The sequence below is a fragment of the Xyrauchen texanus genome, chromosome 48 (assembly GCF_025860055.1).
Source record: "Xyrauchen texanus isolate HMW12.3.18 chromosome 48, RBS_HiC_50CHRs, whole genome shotgun sequence".
NCBI lineage: Eukaryota > Metazoa > Chordata > Actinopteri > Cypriniformes > Catostomidae > Xyrauchen > Xyrauchen texanus.
In genome coordinates, this window is record NC_068323.1 from 13,075,599 (window position 1) to 13,097,864 (window position 22,266).

The window sequence follows — 22,266 nt, forward strand, 5'->3', positions numbered from 1 at the left end:
TTTCACAAATAGAAAGTTGGTTCACAAATAAATTGAATCAGATCCACAGATAAATGAAAATGAGATTTGCAAATAAAAAAAATGATTTACAAATATAGTTTTTAACTCACAAACACAACTCTGTCCAGCATTCATTTGTGAATCATGCACATTTATTTGTGGATCGCTTCCAGTGCAATTGCAGATCGCTACACGCATTTGTCGATTTTGAAACAAATCTAGCATCAAGACGTTAAATAGTGCAGGTTTTAAAAAACACTAAAAACATGAGGGTGAGTAAATGACAGAATTTCCATTTTTAAGTAAGTCAACCCAAAGACAACGTTACAGTTTATTTAAATTTTGTAATGCACTTTCATTTCAAGACATGACATTGAAACTTTAAAAAAAATCTGACATATTAGAAAAATAAAGAATCTCATATTACACATTTTAAAAGTTGTCCGATTGGAGCTGGAACCACTGAGTTTTGGAGCAGGTGAGTCAATTGCTCAAAGTTGATGGGCAATGCACAGGGGAAACATCTGAAAAAGATGGCAATAACTAATGAGTTATTTATCACTGTCAGAACATGATGCTGTATTTTAGAAAGTGACCCCATAAAACATTCACACAAAAGTGCTAAAATAGAAAATTCTAATAAATATTACCTTACAACTGCTTTTATTAAATACATTAACATAATATGAAACCACATTATTGGCATAGCAGATTTTGTACACTGTGGTTTGTGCTCCTAAGATCATCTAATAAGATTCATGTTTTATAAAGACATTATCTGCACTACTGATCTTTTGTAGTGTCTAGTAGTGTGTCTGATTGTATCTACCATGTAACATTAAGAATAAAGGTTTTGACGACACATTTCAGTCAAGAAACTTGGTTCAAATTAAAATAGCAGACTCATACAGTTAGCCAGGTTGGCAATAATGCTAATGATCAAGACACTCTACAAATGGGCAATTTTCAGCTGTCGACATTTAACAAGACACTACACATGTTTATAAATGAGTGAAAATTATACAAACCTTAAATCACAGTATTCCTCTGATGACGTCCATTTCTTTCAAAGTTTGTGACTATGGATCTTATCTGTATGTGCTTGATTCCATGCTCATGAGAGCGCTGTGACTCTGGTCCCGCCCTGATAGTAAAACAAAGCATGATTGGTTGAAGATAAAACGTGCTACGATTGGTCCGAGGAATGTGACCGATATCTGATTGGCTTGAGTAGACGATGGGTGGAGTCCACCTATTTGTATATTTGTGTTCACATCTTCATGCTAGATTTGTTTCAAAATCAACAAATGTGTGTAGCGATCCACAAATGCAAAGGAAGCGATCTACAAATAAATGCTGGACAGAGTTGTGTTTGTGAGTTACAAATATATATTTGTAAATAACATTTTTATTTGCAAATCTCATTTTATTATTTTTGTGAATTCACTTTATTTTGTGAAACTCCAAACATAAATGTACAAACCTCATTCTTTTTGTTTATCAATTAATTTCATTTTTGTGAAACTCCTTACATTTATTTGTGGATCTCATTCAATTTATTTGTGAACCAACTTTCTATTTGGCAATCTCTTTCCATTTGTTTGTTAATATGAAACAATTCCAGCTCCATATAAAAACAATCCAAGTTACTCTAATATGTATAAAGCAATATTCAAGTCAAACTACGACCAACACCATCTTTCTCTGCACTAATAAACCCATATCCTCACACATTGAGGTTTTCTACAGTCGTAAATGAGGTGTTGTGCTGTTCTGGTCCAGTCAGCAGCAGTTTGTGTGATGACACTCGACAGTAATCTGCAGTGATACAGAGTCAGAACCAGGACAGCACAGAGCCCAACTGCACCATAACGCACATCTCAGTGTACTCCAAGCAGTAATATCTTTATGCCATCTCAACATAAAATGCATCTTTTCATGACGATGGTGAGTTCAAAATGCATGCTCGTGGGTTTTATTACTGTAACCTTGATATATGCGGCAGGGTATTGCAGTGTGGGGAAGCTCACATATGCTGTAACGGGAGTAGAGGATAATAATGAATCTGTGTCGTAAACAATGTGGTTGGGCTGGTGTCAGTTCTGCAGAAGGATAGTATATGTGTGTCTCTGACTGTGTGTGTTGATTATTTTACATAAATCAAGGCAGAATTTGCATGGTCTTTACTATTTGACATTTACATACAAATTATCATTGTAAAAAGGACAATATCTATTTTGTTACTCTTGGCCCTTTTGTAATAACCTTGCACTATACTGCTGAATTTTGGGCAGTACTAAAATATAATAGTACATTTTACAGACAGACAGACTGACAGATAAACTGATAGATAGATAGATAGATAGATAGATAGATAGATAGATAGATAGATAGATAGATAGATAGATAGATAGATAGATAGATTTGGTAAAGAATCAGGGTTGATTTAATTCTTTAATATTTCTTCATTAAAGGGGTCATTAAATGAAGAATCAAATTTACCTTGATCTTTTAACATTTAAGAGGTCATTATACTATAAAACATACTGTAAGTTTTAGAACTCAAAACTTCCTTCTTACTGCCTCCACATCAATTCTGTAGGTCGCCTAGTAACGTTGAGCAGTGAGACAGCAATTAGAGTGAGCAGGTCAGTCAAGAGCAGACAATCATAACAGTGGGCGTTTACTGTCAAGTCTTAAAGGAGAAGCAGCACCAAAACTGTGTTTCTGACAGAGGGTCAGAATGAGTGTGGAAAATTGTCATGTTTTACAAGTTTGACTGTTTTTTGTGCCAAAAAAAAGAATTATATCATACTAATATTATAAGTGAACCTTAAAGGAACATATTCAAATAATAAAAAAGGCATGTCATAACCCCTTTAAGTCATGCCTTACCCTTAGAGAGCATGACATGTTATACAAAGTGGTTCAAAATGTCAGTGCCTTTTAGTTATTCTGTGTTTTTCTGCAAAGATTTTATGGCTGGCAGCCATTCCCTGCACATTACTGTTCCTTTCATCCCCCGTGGACACCGACCCAGCTGACTCAGAGAAAGGACGGAGGAGAGTGGTTCATGTAATGGGTAAGACCTTTGTCTTCACTGCCACTTTATGCCAGATGTTCCATATCACAATGGACAGTATGGTACAACCATAAAAATACAAATGCAAATGCAATGTAAACACAACATCATCACAATCCCTACTGACAAATACCTACTTGAAGATAAACATTTGCTGCCATCCTTGTAGAGATAAGGTGAATATAAGCGTATTGCTGTGCATGTAAACGGGCTCAATGATGGCAACTAATGCAAGTACACATGGTGTATAATCAGTTTTTTGTCCACAGGGTTGTTTTTTTGCTTATAAAAGGTTGTTTCTTGTTACCATGTTTTTCTCCTTCATTTAATATATACTGTGTGACATGGTGAGGAAATAGCCTAAGGTCTTTAATTGTCAATGGCTGTTGCACTAGACGCGCTCTCTCAGCGTGGCCCCAACACTTACTTGGCAGTTGTAAATTACGTTGAATAAGTCTGAGGTTGCATTGACATAGATTTCAATTTACGCCCCTTTTTTATACACAACATTACAGTTCTTTAGCTGTCTCAGGTTGAATTAATAGTTGGACATATTTGTCAATGCAAATGTGTTTTGGTAGAAAACATTTCAGAGTGCCAGGTATCCAGCTGACAGTTTAAATGAGATGTCAAGGCTGATTGTGACCCTTGAGATCTGTTCAGAATATCTTAGATAGCCACTGCACTCAGTCACACTCTTTAAGCTAGGTGGCTTGAAAGAAGACTCATCACTTTGAAATCCAGCTATGGAGGAGAACTGGCATTGGACAGCAAACACGAGGAGACTAAAATAGCACTAAAATAGTGGGGAACGGTGGCTGTGACTGGGGAATGGCCTTCATGGCCAGGAGTCTGCAGCACTGCTGTGGGAGCATCCGGCATGACCGAGGATGCTGGCACTGGGACGGCCGAGGATTCAGGCCCTGGTTCTGGGACAGTCAAGGGTTGAGTGGGTTAAGTGGGCTCGGCTGAGTTGTCCACTTCTGTGTGGGGGGTGCCCTTGTCCTCTGGTTGGGATGAGGAATGGAAGTCCTCCAAGGCGCATGCTGAAACAAATTCCTCCCGTTTCATAGCCTGCCTGACTGCCTCAAGAAAACCTCCATCCTCATCCTGATCTGGGACCCAAGATCTATAAGATTCATTCAGACCTGCCCAAAAGAGATCGATTAGGCAGGTCTGATCATATCCCAGACCCGAGGACATTGATAAAAACTCAAGAGCATATCCCCACACGGACTTGTCCTCCTGCTGTACCCTGCTCTCCTTACGCACTTGTGTTCGCGAGAGACAGAAATAAAATATTTATATGAGTGCACACTGCCAAAATGGCATAACCCACATCAATAACAGACAGACATGGAGTACGAGTGTCCGGATCCCTACACAGACCGAAACCGAACCAGACAGGAAGTCAGGTTCCAGACACCGTACTCATGAAACAAGACCAAAGAGCACACGGCAGGCAATACAACTGAAACCGCGTGCTCACACAAAGACAGACAATGAAACACAAGACAGACATGGGGCAATAATGCCACGGTCCTGTAAGACAAAACCCAGACTAACTGAGTGACAGGAACGTGATAGGAGTCTGGAAAAAAGGAAAAACGTAAGTGATTCTGTGGGAAATTAAAAGACTGAAGGATGAAAACCTTTTTAGTGTATTTTTTAATGCCACATAATATAGATACTTCAAGTAGCTTCTTAAACAACAACAACGAAAATTCAGTGGACTTAGCAGTAAACTCAACAGGTAGAGCCAAGGTACTCAACAAGCAGCCCGTAGGCCGCATATGCATGACAACAAAATTTAAAAGTTGAAAACACATTCACGCACAATGCAGCTTTTCAGACTAATGTGATTCGTCAACTGAATTGAATTAATCTTAAACTTAAAGGAAAACAAACGATTATGCAAATGATACTAAAAGATGTAGCTGCATTTGAAAATAATCTCTATTTGCGCAGCAACTTCTTCCAAAGTTTTGCAAGTAATCATCAGGTTAATTTTAATCTAAACTTTACAAAATTCTAAATCTGATGTAAATTCTTAAAACACTTTAGACACCAAGAGGCTGTTCATGGTAAAATATTGGGTGAATTCAGGTAAATCGTGTACATTTCAGTTAAATTGTCATCTCAATGTCAAAAAGTTGCCCAATTTACCTGAATTCACCAGCAATTTATATATAAACATAACTGCAGTGCTCTGTATCTATTCCAGTTTTAATCTGGCCATCTTGGTTTCTGAAACGGATTACCTCTTAAAGTAGAGCATGGTACTAGTTACACGAAAGTGATAGGTTTGATTCCCATGGAACACATACGGACACATATTTAATTTCTATGCACTGTAAAGGCTTTTCTTCGTTTTTACATGTCACGCATGGTTGAGCACATAGCCTTTAAAAGTATACTCTTTTAACCATGGGCCCATACGGCTGTGTTTGACACATGCGTACTACAAATGCTTTGTGCATTTTTTTTGCACAGTCATGCAGCGAAGTCTTGCAAAGATGCGGACTGACCGTGCATCTGGAAAAACTAAACTGAAGTACCGTTCTGATTAAAAATTTGCATAATGTACGCAATGTGCAAGACGTAATGGCACACAGAAAACCAAAGACTTCAGTGACTTTGGATAAAAGCATCTGTCATCCCACGAATAAATGTTAATGCCTGCAAGGTGTATAGTTATTCTTTACTATGAAACAATTCTACCTCTTTTTCTTTCCCCAGAGGATGAAACAGGGGAAGTCATAGTCCAGACTGCTCCAGGTAAAGTGGTCACTCATCGCGGTGGCACTATCACCCTTCCCTGCAGATTCCACCATGAACCAGAGGACGTCGATCCTTTCCGCATCCGCATCAAGTGGACAAAGGTTTCAGATGCCTTCCAGTTCGAAGATGTGTTTGTTGCGTTGGGACGACAACAGAAGGCGTTTGGGTCCTATCGTGGCCGTGCGACTCTGGAGCTGGCTGGACCAGGAGACGCCTCAGTTATAATTCACAACGTCACCTTACAAGACTATGGTCGCTATGAGTGCGAAGTCTCCAATGATATGGAGGATGACACAGGATTTGTCAATCTAGACCTTGAAGGTTAGTAATGAATGTGTTGGCCAACCTTGCTGGAAGACCAGCATGGGAATTCATCCTGGGCTAAGCTAGTCCTTTCAGCAGGGAGGTGTCTCAATTGGAGTGTCATGATGGTAACTAAAATCAAATTAAGTGTCAAATAAATATTTTTATTTGTGTGTCTCTGAACTGATTTTTCAAAGGTGTGGTATTTCCATATTACCCACCATCTGGACGCTACAAGCTGAACTACCATGAAGCTGAGGATGTCTGCAGGAAGCAGGATGCTATTCTTGCTTCCCATGCACAGCTGCACAAGGCCTGGCTTGAGGGGCTGGACTGGTGCAATGCCGGCTGGTTAGAGGATGGCTCAGTGCAGTACCCCATCTCCCATCCTCGAGATGAGTGTGGACGCAAGGACAGCCCCCCTGGTGTCCGCAACTACGGCTACAGGCACAAAGATGATGAACGCTATGATGCTTTTTGCTTTACATCAAACCTTAATGGTGAGTGTTGCCTTGGTTTACATAGCGTAAGCTCACTTAATAGTCTGCAACCTCTTCTGGCTTGAGACTGTTTTTGACTTGGAGCAGGTTCCCATTGACAAGGTTGTCCTACCTTGTTGAAATAAAACAGTTTAGTTCAGCTTAAGGTTGCCAGTCTTAGAGGCTGCTCACTTGACCCTTGCATCGTATCTCGCCTTGTGTCTCGCTGGTTTAGCTGGTAGCCTAGTCTATTTTGAACTTCAACTTTTAAAAAAGCTTATCTTATAAAACCTGCGTTCTTTTCTTTTTTGGCGCAAGAATGTGTTTGTTCTGAACTATTCCTTATTTGGTTTAGCTGGTCTCCCAACCTGGCCAATCTGGTGTGTAGCTGGTCTGGCTGGTGTCCCAGTCTGGTCAAGCTGATCTTACCTGGTTTAAAATAGATTAGCTTGTCTCCAAGTCTAGGCAGACTGGTGTTTAGCTGGCCACCCAACTGGGTTTCCCGACTGACCAGCTGACATGTGCTCCAAACCTCTATAAACCATCAAAACATACCATACTAATTAGCTTTGGCTGGCTGAAAGACCAGCTATTCACCTTAGGCAGTTTGAGTTGTTTTCTTTTGCAGGGTACTTCTCCTTTCATTGTCTTCCATTTGAAGCATGTCCAACAAATGGTGCTAGTGCCACAAATGAAGAACTTAACAGATTGATGCATGAGTTTCAGCAAAATTGGCCAAATAAAATTCAGGAAACTATGATTTAGTACAGCTACTGTGGTGGTGTGTCACATTGCGGCTGTGTCGGAATAATAGGTGTTTACTCAGTGGAGAGTTGAATTGATTTTTTCTTCAGGAAGAGCACTGGTTCAGACCATTTGTTACTAAGTGCTGTATCATCCAGTGGGTACACAAGACTAGTTCTTCAGCCCCACTTGCAGCCATTGAAGTCACTGAAAGCCAAAAGTCTTTTCTTCTCATCCCCAAGTGGGCTATTGGAAGACATTTGGTCCTGAAATCTTCACGACTGGGGCAATTTTCAATAATGCCCCTGCACTGACCAGCTGCTTGAAATTTACAGAATGACCCTGTGGAAAAAAATGAACCAAAAATCAATGAATGACTACTGGAAAAAAGAAATTGAATCTTTCTTTTTTTTTTTTCCGTCTTTTCTATTTCTCAGCCAGGCCTGCACAAAAACTGCATTTTATATTATCATGGTTCAGTCAGGCTTTGAAATCATGATCCCATTGCATAGATTTTCTGCTGTAAAACATTTTATATTAACAAAACAAAATACAAATAAATGAATAAATAAAATTAAAAGATTTTGAGCAAATTAAGCACAACATGGACAAAGTGTTTTAGCTAAATTCAGCTGCAATATTGTTATGTGCAACTGCACAGCCTTTTACTCAGAAATAAAAAAGCTAAAATCTCGTATATGCTGCCATGGAAAGGCAAAACACAGTAACTACATGTCACCGGTCCTACTTGACCCACCCACAGTGGGATTCGAACGGGCAATGAGACTATTAAGCCATGGCTTCAAGCCTCAGTCACTAGTGCATCTATTAAGGCAAGGAGAGTGAGGTTTACACACTGCACAGCTATTACCAGCTGGCTACCGTTACACTCACTCCCCTAAACCTTACTCCCATCCGGGTCATGGCACCAGTGTCACCGGTCCTACTTGACCTGCCCTGAGCAGGATTCAAAATGGCAATCCCTGGCATGGGAGTTGGATGCACTAGCAAGGAGTCTATAAAGCCATGGCTCTAGCCTCATCGCTAGTGCATCTCTTAAAGCCAGGAGAGTGAGGTTTACAAACTGCACATCTATCACGTACCAGCTGGCTACCATTGCATACACATTTTGTCAAACTTTTTAATAACTGAAATCAGGTCTCTCAGACTATGATCTTTCCTCTTACAGACAGGTTTTGCTAAACTTTGAGTATGAAAACTATAAAACCCACACTAAAACCAAGGCAAATTACAGTACTTTGAAGCAATTTTTTCCTTTTTCAGTGTTGTCGTAATTAATGCATTTTGACTTTGCTGGGCAGAACGAGATTCTACCTCCTAATCTTGCTACATTTATCATCTTGCACAATAATTGTTTGTGTTGCAGGACGCGTTTACTTCCTCAAACGATATAAGAAGGTGAACTACCTGGAGGCTGTAAAGGCTTGTCAGCGGGATGGTACAGTGATAGCCAAGGTTGGACAACTATACGCAGCCTGGAAGATCCAGCTCATGGATCGATGTGAGGCAGGGTGGGTGGAGGACGCCAGCATCCGTTACCCAATCGTCAACCCTCGGACCCGCTGCGGAGGCCTAGAGCCCGGTGTCCGAAACCTCGGTTTCCCTGATAAGAAGTTCCGCTTGTATGGGGTCTACTGCTTCCGCAAGAACACTGATCCCCTTGACGTCAATCCAACACAGGCTCCTCAAGAAACAACATTCAAACCGACCAACAGCACCAGAAATATCTGAGCAAAGCAAAAAAACAGTGCTTTGTTACTAGCATTGTGTCTTCCATGTTTAGCCAAAAATTATAGACAGATGAGGCTTTTTTTGCACACCTGCTAGGCAACCAGGGAACTAGGCTAGCGCTGGCTGAACATGTTCTTAATTGTGCTTGTTTAGTTTTTATCTTTTGCTTGAAATTAGGTGTCAATCATATCTAAATCGAATAAGTCCACAACTCTTTCCTCAGATGTGCGTATCTAGGGAAGAATATGTGACAGCTAATTAGCGACATTGTTTCTCGTTATACCTAGCATGAAGAGAACACAAAAATTTGCCTTGGGTTTTTTTTATACTTTGCTGTGTCCCAAGGAATACAAACATGTGGGAAGCAATTAAATTAGCACTAAGAATGTAGGAGAGATCATTTAGCCTCAAATTTAGCATAGCGCATTAGGAAGAGCCCTTAATGGTCTGATGATGAGAAAGTGATAAAGGCTGAAATTTGCATTAGGTACTAGCATGAATCTGACTTGACTGGGCTTAGCTTGCTAATTTAAATAAACCGTTGTTTCCATTTGAGCAAGTAGCAAAACTTGAGCTATGCCAGTTACTATGCATATGACGCTAGGTCCTTGGCACATTTTTATATATTTTGAATGATATTGCAAGCAATAACAGAATTCTAAGCATGACATTTTTAGATGTTTAATACACAGACAAAGCTTAAAGTGAACTATTCTTTTAAAATATTGTGAATGAATTACATATGCTGCTTTACTACCTCTTAGTGGTGGATAATTGCACTATCCATTCAAATGTAATATTGCACAATATTGTCTATGATGATGCATTTTAAAGTAAAGTTATTTACCTGTTTGTGTTTGCCTCTCAATTCTCGAAATTGCTCTTGATGCGAAAAACTGAATTGCTTGTGAACACATAAGCTTGATCTCTGACACAAAATGGGAAGAAAAACCTGATGTTGCTGGTAACCATGGCGATGGCTGAACATGCCTCTAGCAAATTGCACATTTCTATTTTTGTTTTCCTTGGGCTCAAGCTCCCGGTGATGCTGCGCTTTATGTCTGCAGTCTACATAAACACTTGAGAAAATGTTTGTTGCTGTGCCAAAATAACATAAGTGACCCTCACATTACCATAGTAACAGCTGAAATGAGGCCTCATGAATTTCAAAGGAAGAAACTGCAATTGGTTAAACTGCTGAAATGAGGCTGAATTTGACTCTGATAGCTTTCATTTCATGCTGTGCATTTCTGATTGCTTTTTTCATTGCTCATTCAAATAGAAGAACAAATTAATTTGAGAGTAATCAGTAATCAGTTGTATAAGTAAGCGGTGAACAGGCATATACAATTTTTACGCAAAGTTTGAGTAACAGTGTTATGTGGACAAGCATGTATGACTGCTTTCTTAAAAACACAAACAGTGTATTACTGGTGCACTGTTAACTTTTTAGTCATGCCATCTTGGACTTTCAGTGACACCTAGTGGTGTCATCATTCAAAATCAATAATTTTCAGGTACAGGTGCCATTGTAGAAATAAACTATTCACAATCTGCCATGATTAATTTAATCCAAGGGTGAAAGTGTCCAATAACAGTGTTTCCCAACCACTGTGCCGCGACACACTAGTGTGCTGTGAAAGGTTGTCATGTGTGCCGCGGAAAATTATAATATTCCACAAAATAAATAAATGCATGAAAAAAATTTAAATGTCAGGGGTCCAAACTCCTTGCCTTTCTGAGAAATTCTCCATTTTGAAAACAATTTTTTTTGGTGATTGTGAAGAGCAATGATTAATGTGCAAAAGTGAGTGATATTTATACACGTCAAGGGTCATCACATGACTCGCGTCAGCGCTGCAGAACACATTGAAGTCTATGAAGTCTATTTGGTCACACCAATGTGCTTTTCACACACATGTTTTTGCTTCACCAATAATGTCTTTGAGAGTACTAAGCAACAAGAAATATTTAAAAACTGTCAAAATTTGTGAAGAGACATTGAGTGTCTCATTATTTATTTTAATTAAATATTACCTTATTGTTTATGAATATCAGAGATGCCAGTTATTGATCTAATTTAATTTCACCAAGAAATCGCTTCGACCTAAACATAAACGAGTGCTTATATTACATTCTGCTATCAAAGCAACTACAAGCTTTTTTCTCTCTTCCAAATACATATTTTTAGGATAAAACTGCTTTTATAAAGTTACTAATATGACTAGAGTCCTCATCTCATGTGAGTAGTCATGATTTTTTACGTTTCAAAATTACAATTACTGAGTGTCTTCAAAGACTAATCTAAAAACATAGCAACTGCCACTGAGTTGACTGAGAAAGCTAATGGATATCTAACGGAATGCTAAGGAGACCGTGTATTGAGTTACTAAAGTGAAAAGATTAGTAGAAACGTGTGGCAATTTGAGTACATACAGTTGAAAATTATCGTTATTGACGAGAATTGTAAAACAAACAACTAATGATAATAATAATGTTAAAATAAATAGGAAAATATTGATTCTGAATTGTATATTTGAGAGATTTGGCATTGCATCCTTCAAACAAACACCACAGTCCTATCAAATTAATCTTTCAAGACATTCTCCTTCTGTAAACTTAGAAAATGCTCCACATAATGCATCAGAAAATTAGGAGCATAATAATTGGTTGAAGTGTTTTAGCATCGATTGACTCTTTTCTCTAGGTAATAAGTCTGTGCGTACAAAGGTTCTGCTTTGTTGAATAAGCCTACAGCGATGTACAGCAAGCATTCACTGTCTCTTTAGGGTCTGTAAGCTTTGAACAAAGGTCCTGCTGGTTTTTAGCGATTGGAAACGGCCGCAAGTACGCATCAAGAGCGATCGTGCTGCTTTTACTCACCAGCCTGTAAAACTCAGTCTGAAGTGGAAAAGAAAGGGCAGAGGGTTAATGAAACTGTTTAGAGTACTTCTTTTTCTGAGCTCTCTCAAGCTGTAACATAACTCAAAGAGCAAAGGAAGTTACATCACCTGTGGGAGATCTGTTTGTTTGATCAAAGTCGGACAGAGTATTCGAAAATGCTGTTTAAAAACAATGTTTATTTTTCCAATTCTGTTTAGTGACGCTTGAGTGATACCAGAGACAGGCCGCGGTTATTAAAATGAATGGGAGAAAGTCCTGCCTTACAGGTAAAAGAGACAATCACCTTTTTCAATCATCTATAGCCTGTCAGTCAACTCTGGAATGTGCATGTGCATTGACTGAACAGGCCTGAAAAATAGCTGCCCAGCCTGCCTTGGAGCGTTCCTAATATGGCTGCTGAATAGACTGACTTGTCTTGATAGCGACTTTGGTGATGCTCACTGTTCCTGAGTCAGCCATATTGCATGACGGCCATTTTGAAATTGGTCATAAAGCGTTGTATTTGAACAACTCTTTGGCATATTCTGATGAAACTTGGTATGTATCATCAGCACCATACCCTGAAGGTAACTAACAGTTTTGGGATTAGCGGCACCTAGTGGTCAAAAGATATAACCAAATGTTTAAAAACATTATAACTTTTGATTACTTTGGCCTATTGTCATAAGACAGGTCTTCATATATTCCTTGGGTAATGCAAAGTACAATTATTCCAATTTCCCTAACAAATATCCAGAGTTCTGCCAAACTAGCTGCAAAAAAAGTTCCACAAATTTGCCACTCATTATTTTCACATTCAAATGAGCTTGTGATTTACCGCAAATTTTTGCCAGAAGTTTGCAGCTCTTCACCGGTAGTGGTGAAGCTCATTTGCTTTTGAAAATAATTAGTGTTGAATTTGTGGCAACTTTGCAGCAAATTTGCCATGAACTCTCAATTTTTGGTTGGAAATTTGTTTCTGTTTTTTCCTGTCTGTCATTTTTAACCTACTTTTTAGAACTCACCCTAAAATGTTCATTGGATCTTCACCAAATTTGGTTCTAAAGCAAAAAAAAAAAAAAAAAGAAAGATAGACCAAACTTTGCATTTAATGCATCAATTAATTTGATAGCAAGACCAAAAAAGAGGGCGTATCTCGGCAACACTTTGGCGTATTGACATGAAAATGAATATACTGTATATTATTGGCACAACAGGTCTAACCTAGCCACACCAATGTCATTGGTGACAGCACCACCTATTGGTCAAAGGTTATAAGCTATATTATTTTATTTAGTAATTAATTTTTTTATCTGATATTCTGTATGTATTAGCTTGGGTTGGAGTTAGTTTTTGTAGTCGCCATTTGATCTTGCTACACTGTAAAAAAATATACTTTCCCATCACCAGCGAAGTACAAACCTTTAGTGCATAGTACGAGTATGCGAATTGGGAAGAATATGACAGCCCTGTTTGAGTCAGGATGTTTGATGCGATAGCCACAGCAATAAAACTCACAACCTGCTTTATAAAACACCCACTGAGATGTGGCCCTTCCAAGTTGTGAAGGATAAACTCTTCCCTGGAGCACAGCAGAGCTGCCCAATTGGAATAAGACCAGAAGTAAGAGGAAATGCAGGCAGTCAGCTTTGCTGATAAACTAGCTATCCCCGAAGCCAGCAATGCATGAAAATCCTGTTGTACTGAGGATGTGCTAAGCTGCTTAATAAAGGAAGATTTCCGGATCATCAATCGTAGAACCACAACAAAAGTACATGCAGGCTTATGCAGCTGGCTCGACGTATAGCCATGCCAGCCCAGAACGACCTGAGCAAAGCAATGTTTTTTATTTATTTAGCTATTTACTTTTGGCTTGCTTTGCATCCTTCAATACTAAAGCTATTAGCGTTTAAGGACTCGCCATCTGCACAAACATCATTATCCTTTTAAATGCGGCTCTTACAAAGGCTTAGTAGACCTTCTCTATTCATCAATTTGTTTGCTGTAATGACAAATGGTCTTGAGAATAGGAATTAACCTTTGGATAGCTGTGAATATAAATGTTAATTTGGCAACTGTACAATCGCATTTCCTAAATGAGGGGGATGTGACTCCTGGCCTCCTTGTTTAGTAAAGTTTTCTAGTTACTCACTTTTGAAGACTTTTGTTTGTCACATTTTTCCAAATTGCTGTCTGTTTACTGTGCGAAAGGCATTAAAAGTAAATCCAGGAGAATCTGGCGATTCAGAGGCTATTAACAAAAGCCTTCAGTCAGCAAAAAAGTTCTTAGATGACATGCTTAATATTTATAGAGCAAGAAGTGGGTTTATACTTCTTCAAATTCGTAACCCTCCCAGAATAGTAACTGGTTCAGAAGCTGCACAGTAAACCAGGAATCAGTTTTTTTGCAGTTGGAAAAATGCCTAGGTCATCTTAAAAGTAACACTAAACAGATTCCCCAGCTTGATGACTAATGAGGATAGTGTGCCCTTGGAACACTGGGAGAGTCTTGCACACGTAGAGAGATCTCCCGCCAAAGCTGTGAAATTAAACTTGCTTTGAATTTTTCAAACCAGAAGTTGTAGCTCATAGTTTTAAGTGCTTGGTTACAAAATGAAAAAACAATGTCATTGCTGACAATGAAACTAAATCGATTTAGCATCACCACCACTAGCTGTCACTGTAAAGCCTACCCTTAAAAAAAATTCTAGAGTTCTGGCAAATTTGCCACATATTTGGTGCAAATTTGCTACTTGTTATTTTCACATGCAAATGAGCTTGTGATTTGCTGCAAATGTTTGCCAGAAGTTTGCAGTTCTTCACCGGTAGTGGTGAACATGTGGCAAACCTTTGGCAACAATGGACAATTTGCTGCAAGTTTGCCGCAAAGCTCAATTGCATGTGAAAATGATCAGTGGCGAATTTGCGGCAAGTTTGCCATGAACTCTCGATTTTTTTGTAAAGGTGATTTATACTGTGGAAGAAGCCAAGCTCCCTAGTACCCTCTGTCGTGGATCAGTATTTCATGAACACTAATTCGGCCACTGGTAAGGGTACTGATCCACTGAACATCGGGACACTTATCTAGTAACATTGCTCTCTGGTTTTTACGGTGCATTGTGGGATTTTTTTAGGGAGCGAACATTTCAGTGCACTGGAACAATTTTTGAACGAGACAGCCCTAAAAATGGCTGACTCACTGATCAGTGCCCTGACTACTGAACTAGGGAACTGATTGAGATGCACCCCTGGACAAACTAAAGCACCCTAGGAGAATGAAGCTGCCGTTTATACAATGTGCAACATAGTTTTAAAATTAGTTTAGGGTGATGTCACGTGTTTAACGTTCCAGCCACAAGTAAAGCCAATAATGCAGGTTTTTCTCTCTCTATTTATAGCGCTGTGTCACTTCTTTGCTTTACTAAATTTGTCACCGACCCTTCCACTTTTAAAACCCCCAATCTCTCTCTACCCATTTGTTGTGGAAGCGCTATCTTTGTAGAGCTTGTGTTGCAAGTAATGTAAACATTTGTAATTCTGCACAATCTATGTGAGAAGGGTTTTTACATATTAACACAATTCACGTTTTAAATGTATTCTACATTATTATTTTAGAAATATGTGTGACCCAAGTAACAGTATTTCAATTACAGTAATTTATTACTTCATAATTAGATTACACCCAACACTGGCTGTCATTTTTCCGTTTAAGTTCCACAGAAAACTAACGGTTTACTGCACAGGCTTTGAATGTCATCATGTGAGTAAATAAAATGAACCCTATTACTTTACAAGCTGTTTATATGGGGTTATTTGACCTGAGGTTAAACTGTTGATCTAAATAGGAAGCTTTTTCATTATACATTTTATTCATTTCTAAATGTTATTTCTAGCTGAATAAAATCAACTATTCTTTGATATTGCATGACTAAATCCTTGTCCTGTTACATTCAATCCTGTTCCCTTCAAATTCTTGATCCAGCCTGTTTATTAAATGTTTGAATCATAACTCTAAAAGGAGCAAATACAGGTATATTTACAATGTCCCATGCCTAGGTGCGAGAGTTGAACGTCAAAGACCTTGAATCTGACATGAAGAGATAAAGCAGGGGTAGTTAGTGATGCATTCTGAACTGTATATGAATTATTCACTGCATGTGTATTGTGGGCCGATAAGAAGAATCCTGGTCCAGCGATGAAGGGAAAGAGAAAGATTAAACAAAAAACTATTTTGTAGTGGCAAATAAGATATAGTGATGCTGACAAATCTATTCAGACCAAGCTAAACTTCAGTTTTTTAATTCATGTGCATATAAAATGATCAGTGCGTGGCCATCTGTATCTCTGGCAAAATGTACTCTGTCTAAACTTTTATGTGCTTTTATGCTAAGGTGTCTTTCAGCTTGTGTTATATTTTGAATAGTTCGTATTAAGTCTCGAGTAACTGAAGAGAGAGTGTTAGTTTTTTGGCAAACTATCCATTTAATAGCAGAATCCCCTAAGAACGTGTAATTTATAGTTGATAAGATCATAAAAACAATTAAAAAAGATATAAACATCTGACAATGTTAGAGATCCCATCCAATGTTTAATTGACCACTTGCTTGGTAAAGAATATAATACAATGACAGAACTACAATTCATAAGAACATCAATAAACACTGATTAACACACATGGACCATATTCACACAGCCTGACTAAGCCATTCTGAGTATTGTGAAGGAAATACAAAAAAAGCAATATGCCAGGAACAATCACATTTCAATGCAGACCTCCACAGACAATGGTGTTTAATGTTTCTCTTTGATGCAGCTGTAGTCTAAAGACAGGGTGGAGAGTTAGTCTGTGTGAGTGAGATCCAGGAACTCTACACAACAAACACATCCAGATTTCATGTTTAAAAAAGTGACAAATAAATAAAAAATGAGAGAAAACAACATAAGTTAACAACAGAAAGCCAACAAAGTCTGTACATCACAGAGCTGGGGAGTAGTGTCAAAAGGTTTTATGGTTTTGTCGAAAGTTGTTTAGCTACCGCCGGAGAAATGAATTTACTGCTTCTAACGCCAAGAAATGTGGGGCTATTACTAAAGATGGGGTGGCCTTCTAGCATACAAATGATAAATGTACAGAAAGAAGAGCTATAACTGTAAATATACAGAAAACTGAGAAAGTCATCTATGCTGGGGTCTTTTAAAGGGTGAGTAAACAAAGATTGGACAGGTCACAAAATATTTAAAAGTTGAAATTGTAAAGTGAAAGTTACAAATGTGGCTGGAGTATCTCATTAAAAGTAGCTCAAACACCTCATAGTTCAAATGGAGATCAATTGGCCTCTTGTGCTGTGAATTCAGTGACAGTGGGTCGAAAGTTTTGGTTCTGAAATCAGCCTTTGCTTACCGAAAGTCAAATCACTGCCTCCGGTGGCCAAAATGTGAAGTGTTGTTGAAAGTTTCCTAGTGCTGGCAAAAGCGAGTTGTATTTTTAGTTGGAAAAGATGTAATACAATTGATAAGAATGCATATTTTATTTTATTTACTCCCTAAACTAAACCGGAAACCTAACCGTAACTGGAATAAAATGAAATGTAATTTCCGAATCATGCTTATTATGTTCAAATATTTGATGGTGGATTGCGCTTGTCACTAATTAAGCTCAATCGGTATGATTTCAAGTAACTGAACTTTTATAGGCAAAAAGCTGCACGATTTGAGTTATCATGTTCGGGATTTGCACAAACACTAAGTATGCGAAATAGTAATAGTAATGCTTGTCTTAGCAACTGTCAACACCATACAATCTAATGTATATCTGCCTTTTCTTGGCTTAATATTCCATTACATTGTCCAATGGCATCCTGAAGCACATAGTCTTCTTTAAAGTCCACTCTTTCCCTTTCTGACAGAGCTATCATCAAAAGAACATCCTGAACGGCAAGGCCAGATGTAATGATTTGACATCTGGCTGGGATGGAATTTACAGATAGGATTATGAGCCAATAGAGACATATGATAGAGACTTAAAGAGCAGTCTATGTAAACACAGTGTACATGAATAGGGAACGCCGGAGGTTTGGGTGACAATGACTGAAATTGTGACTTCTAGAACAATCTGTACTGACTCTAGAGGTTCAAAATACTTCTTTGTAATACTAAATCCCTTCCTGACACCATCCAATCTGACACATTTTCACCAGACAAAGATAACGCACTAAAAAATTCAGCTGCACTACACGTTGTTAACACTGAGTCCGATGTGCAAGGTGATGATGGATGTGCTGTGTTACGCAAAGTCCTGATTAAATAGAGGACACCAAGCTCCCGGCATTTCCTTTTTACTTCCAACAATCATGTAAATAAGAAAAGGCAACTTGCACAATACATCACAATAAAGTAAATGCAAAAATGTCATTCTCATCTGCTGTGCCTTTGAAAACAAAGTGTCATTTATTCAGAGGCTGTTGTGAGAAATGCAGGTGTATTTGCATATTTTGTTCGAATTTTAACAAATTGGGCTGAATGAGCTGAGCCATGCTAAATCAGTGCATTTATGTTTACATATAATTTAGTTCTTTCTTGATAGTTTTTTCTTTCTTTAATTTAATAGTTTGTTCTTTCCTTTGATAGTTTGTCCACTCTTTTATTCATTAATTTGTTTTGTTTTTCGGCCAAAAGTTTGTTCATTCGTTCCTTCTTTTTCTTTCCATAGTTTGTTTAGGCTTTCTTTTGTTGTATAGTTTGATCATTTGTACTTTTGTTTGTTTAATTCTTTCGTTCAAAAGTTTGTTCATTTATTATTTCATTCAATAGTTCATTCATTCATTCTATCTTTCTCTTGATAGTTTGTTAATTCTTTACTCCATTCTACAGTTCATTCATTTGTATTCTTAATCTTTATTTTTTCCAATAGTTTGTTCATTTGTTATTTCTTTTTCTTTCTGTAGTTTGTTCAGTCTTTCTTTCGTTCGATACTTCGTTCATTCATTTGTAAGTTAATTTGCTTCTTTTATTCGATAGTTTGTTCATTCGTTTGTTCTTTCTTTTGTTCGATTGTTCATTTGTTCTTTCTTTCATTTGATAGTTTGTTCATTCGTTTGTTCTTTCTTTTGTTCGATTGTTAATTTGTTCTTTCTTTTGTTCGATAGTTTGTTCATTAATTTGTTCTTTCTTTTCGTTCAATTTTTTATTCGTTCTTCCTTTTTTCTTTCATATATCTGTTGTGTATTTTTTTGTGTATTTGTTTGGTTCTTTGTTTCTTTTTCCCTTCATTTGTTCATTTGCTTGCTCTTGCTCTTTGATTATTTCTCTTTCTTTCTTTCTTTCTTCATGGGAATCCATCCCTCTTTTAAGTCTTCCTTTAGTGTGCTCCTTTGAGGAGCTAATTATGGGCATAACGTGCAAAGTCTTACTTTCTTTCAAAATAAATGTGAAAACACCATTCCCAGCTGCTTTTTCTTATATAACAAACAAAATGCCATTTACTCAGATGCCATTACAAGAGATGCAGGAGTATTTGCATACACATAAGACTATCAGTACATTTATATGCACAGTTATTATTGAACTACAGCTGGTTTTGCATTGTCTTCGTCTGCCTGTCCAAATATAATTGAGGTAATTAAATATTTGTAACAAGGACATCAAATATGCAGGGTTAAATATACATCACACGTCACCACTGTCTTTGAAGCATGTGCAAAATGATGAAGCCAATTTCTGTCCGATTCACGTGTATACATGCTAGTCAAAACCAAACTACAATCAGATTATCTAGGTCTCTTAGTCCGACTTTGCAAAAATCCGACTGGTACGATTTCAGTCAGACAAAAGCCTTTAAATATTTTAAAAGATGAATAATATTTTTTTTTCGGACTGAAATGTAACTGTATGTTTACTGTACTTTATGTTACGCAATTTTAAATGCAAAGAGGTGGTGCGGTTGGCAAAACAACCTCAGAGATGGCAATTGGTCAGTAAACAAATCAATACCCCAGCTGTCATTTACAGTTCTTTAGAAAGCCTGCCAAAAGACAGCTGTGAACAACCTCTGTATATAGGTTCATTTTCATAATCAAGGCTCGCAATTATGTTGCCACATTGTTAGCCATCTGCTTTCCTTCGCCAACCTTGGCTGAGGACTGTAAAGAGCTATTAGTGTGACAAAGTTATATTAGCAGCTAATACAGCCTATTAGAATATTGTGAATCAGTCTGAGACTCCAATTTGAATTGCCCATCACTGGTATACTGTTGTTAATATTTCATGCAAATCAGGTGTGGACATTTAAATGAATCTCACAAAACATGTCCAGGTCATGTTTCACCCCAAATTCAAAAGAAAGAAATTCAAAATTATACTTTGTTTTTAGAAAATTGTCCTTACTATAAAGCGAAAAATAAAAAAACATAAATATTTTATAATAATAATTACAGTAATGCAAAAAAATTTAAATATAATGTTGTGACCTGGACATTCTTTGAGATTAACCCATTCATTTACTTACTAAATGAAACAAAAAACGAATTGCCCTTCTCAGTCAACTGCTCCATCAAAAAGAGACAGAGGTAGGTTTTTGTCATTGCTTGCGCTGACATTGGAAATTGAGAGAGGGACAGCAAGAGACAGCACAAAATTTTGCATTACAGAAATGCAAAATAAAGGACAGACTTGCACCTTTTTAAGGTAAGGAGGTTAGCTGAGATGGAAGAGTATAAGGAGAAAAAGTAGCAGTCCTCATTTGAGTTTGCTGTCGCAGTACTCCTTGAAAAACAGGACACGCACCTTGTATGGAAAAAAGGTGTTTTTGAAACCACAGAGGGCCCAGACCACATCCTCCACTCTAAGGGGAACAGAAGGCCAAATACTGCATCTCAAACTGTCTTCTGTAGGTACCTCTTTTGTTTAACCTCAATATCTTCAGTGCTGGAATGTTCCCATGAGCACTTTTAACATCCAACCTGTAAATAATTGTGCACCATCTGGATTCTTTCTTTCTTTCTTTCTTTCTTTCTTTCTTTCTTTCTTTCTTTCTTTCTTTCTTTCTTTCTTTCTTTCTTTCTTTCTTTCGTTTAACTTCGTTTGATAGTTTGTACAGTATATTTGTTTGTTTGTTAATTTGTTTGTTTTCTTTCTCTCAACAGTTTGTTCATTCTTTGGTTTGATTGTTTGCTTATTCGTTCTACATTTGATAGTTTGTTCATTCGTTTGTTCTTTCTTTTTTCAATAACTTGTTCATTCTTTCATTCGATAGTTGTTTTCTTCATTCTTTCAGCCAGTTCCAGCCTGATGACCCTACTCGCATCTCTGCCAGCCTCCTGGACATTTCAGCCTGGATGAAGGAACGACACCTTCGGCTCAACCTTGCCAAGACAGAACACTTTGTGATCCCAGCCAACTCATCTGTTGACCACAACCTCACATTCATCTTGGTTCCACTACACTAACACCAACCAGAACAGCCTGGAACCTAGGAGTGGTGGTAGATTAACATCTTAATTTCACTGCACACATCTCATCAACCGAACGGTCTTGTAGATTCGCAGATTTCCTATCTGAATATGCTAAACAGCTCCTGGTCCAAGCTTTGGTCATTTCAAGGCTAGACTACTGCAATGCACTGTTGGCTGTGCTTCCAGCTAACACCATTAAGCCAATGTAGATGCTCCAGAATGCAGCAGCGCGTCTGTTCTTCAATCAGCCACAAAGAGCTCATGTCACCCCACTCTTGATTTCACTCCAATGTGAAAACACTCTTACTTCAATTCACGTCTTTAGGTCTATGCTCCAATTCGCTCTCTGCGGTCTATGAACGAGCGATGCCTGGTGGTCCCATCACAGAGAGGCTCAAAGCCTATTTCACGATCGTTACATTTCTCTGCTCCTCTGTGGTTGAACGAACATCCGACATCCACACAATCTGCTGTTACCTTCTCAACATTAAACGACCAGCTGAAAACACATCTGTTTCCGCGAGCACATAACCAACCCATACAAATTGCACTTCCTACTGCACTTAATGTTTTTCGAACATTTAATTCTTATTAGTTCATTCTCTTTCTAATCTTTCTATCATTTATTCATGCTTGCCCTTTCATTCTCTTTCTTTTTTCAAAAGTTCATTCATTTGTTCTCATTTATTATTTCTATCATTAGAATTCAATATTTTGTTCATTAATTCTTTCTTTTGTTTGAAATTTTGGTTCTTTCTTTTGTTCAATAGTTTATTAATTTGTTCTTTCTTTT

At 37.9% G+C, this 22,266-nt stretch overlaps 1 protein-coding gene across 1 annotated transcript; it reads left to right on the forward strand.

Moving 5' to 3' along the window:
* The first annotated feature begins 1,801 nt into the window (after positions 1-1,801).
* On the forward strand, positions 1,802-9,958 carry LOC127639330 (hyaluronan and proteoglycan link protein 4-like). Its single transcript, XM_052121262.1, has 5 exons — positions 1,802-1,947; positions 2,974-3,082; positions 5,822-6,184; positions 6,364-6,666; positions 8,777-9,958. Exons 1-5 carry the CDS (start codon positions 1,909-1,911, stop codon positions 9,139-9,141), a joined length of 1,179 nt encoding a protein of 392 aa, XP_051977222.1. The 5' UTR covers positions 1,802-1,908; the 3' UTR covers positions 9,142-9,958.
* Positions 9,959-22,266: the final 12,308 nt, after the last annotated feature.

Excerpts from the sequence above, each read along its gene's own strand:
- LOC127639330 (XM_052121262.1), top strand. The coding sequence starts at position 1,909 with ATGCCATCTCAACATAAAATGCATCTTTTCATGACGATG. Across the intron at positions 1,948-2,973 it reads TGCATCTTTTCATGACGATG|ATTTTATGGCTGGCAGCCAT; the intron begins GTGAGTTCAAAA and ends TTTTCTGCAAAG. Across the intron at positions 6,667-8,776 it reads CTTTACATCAAACCTTAATG|GACGCGTTTACTTCCTCAAA; the intron begins GTGAGTGTTGCC and ends TTTGTGTTGCAG.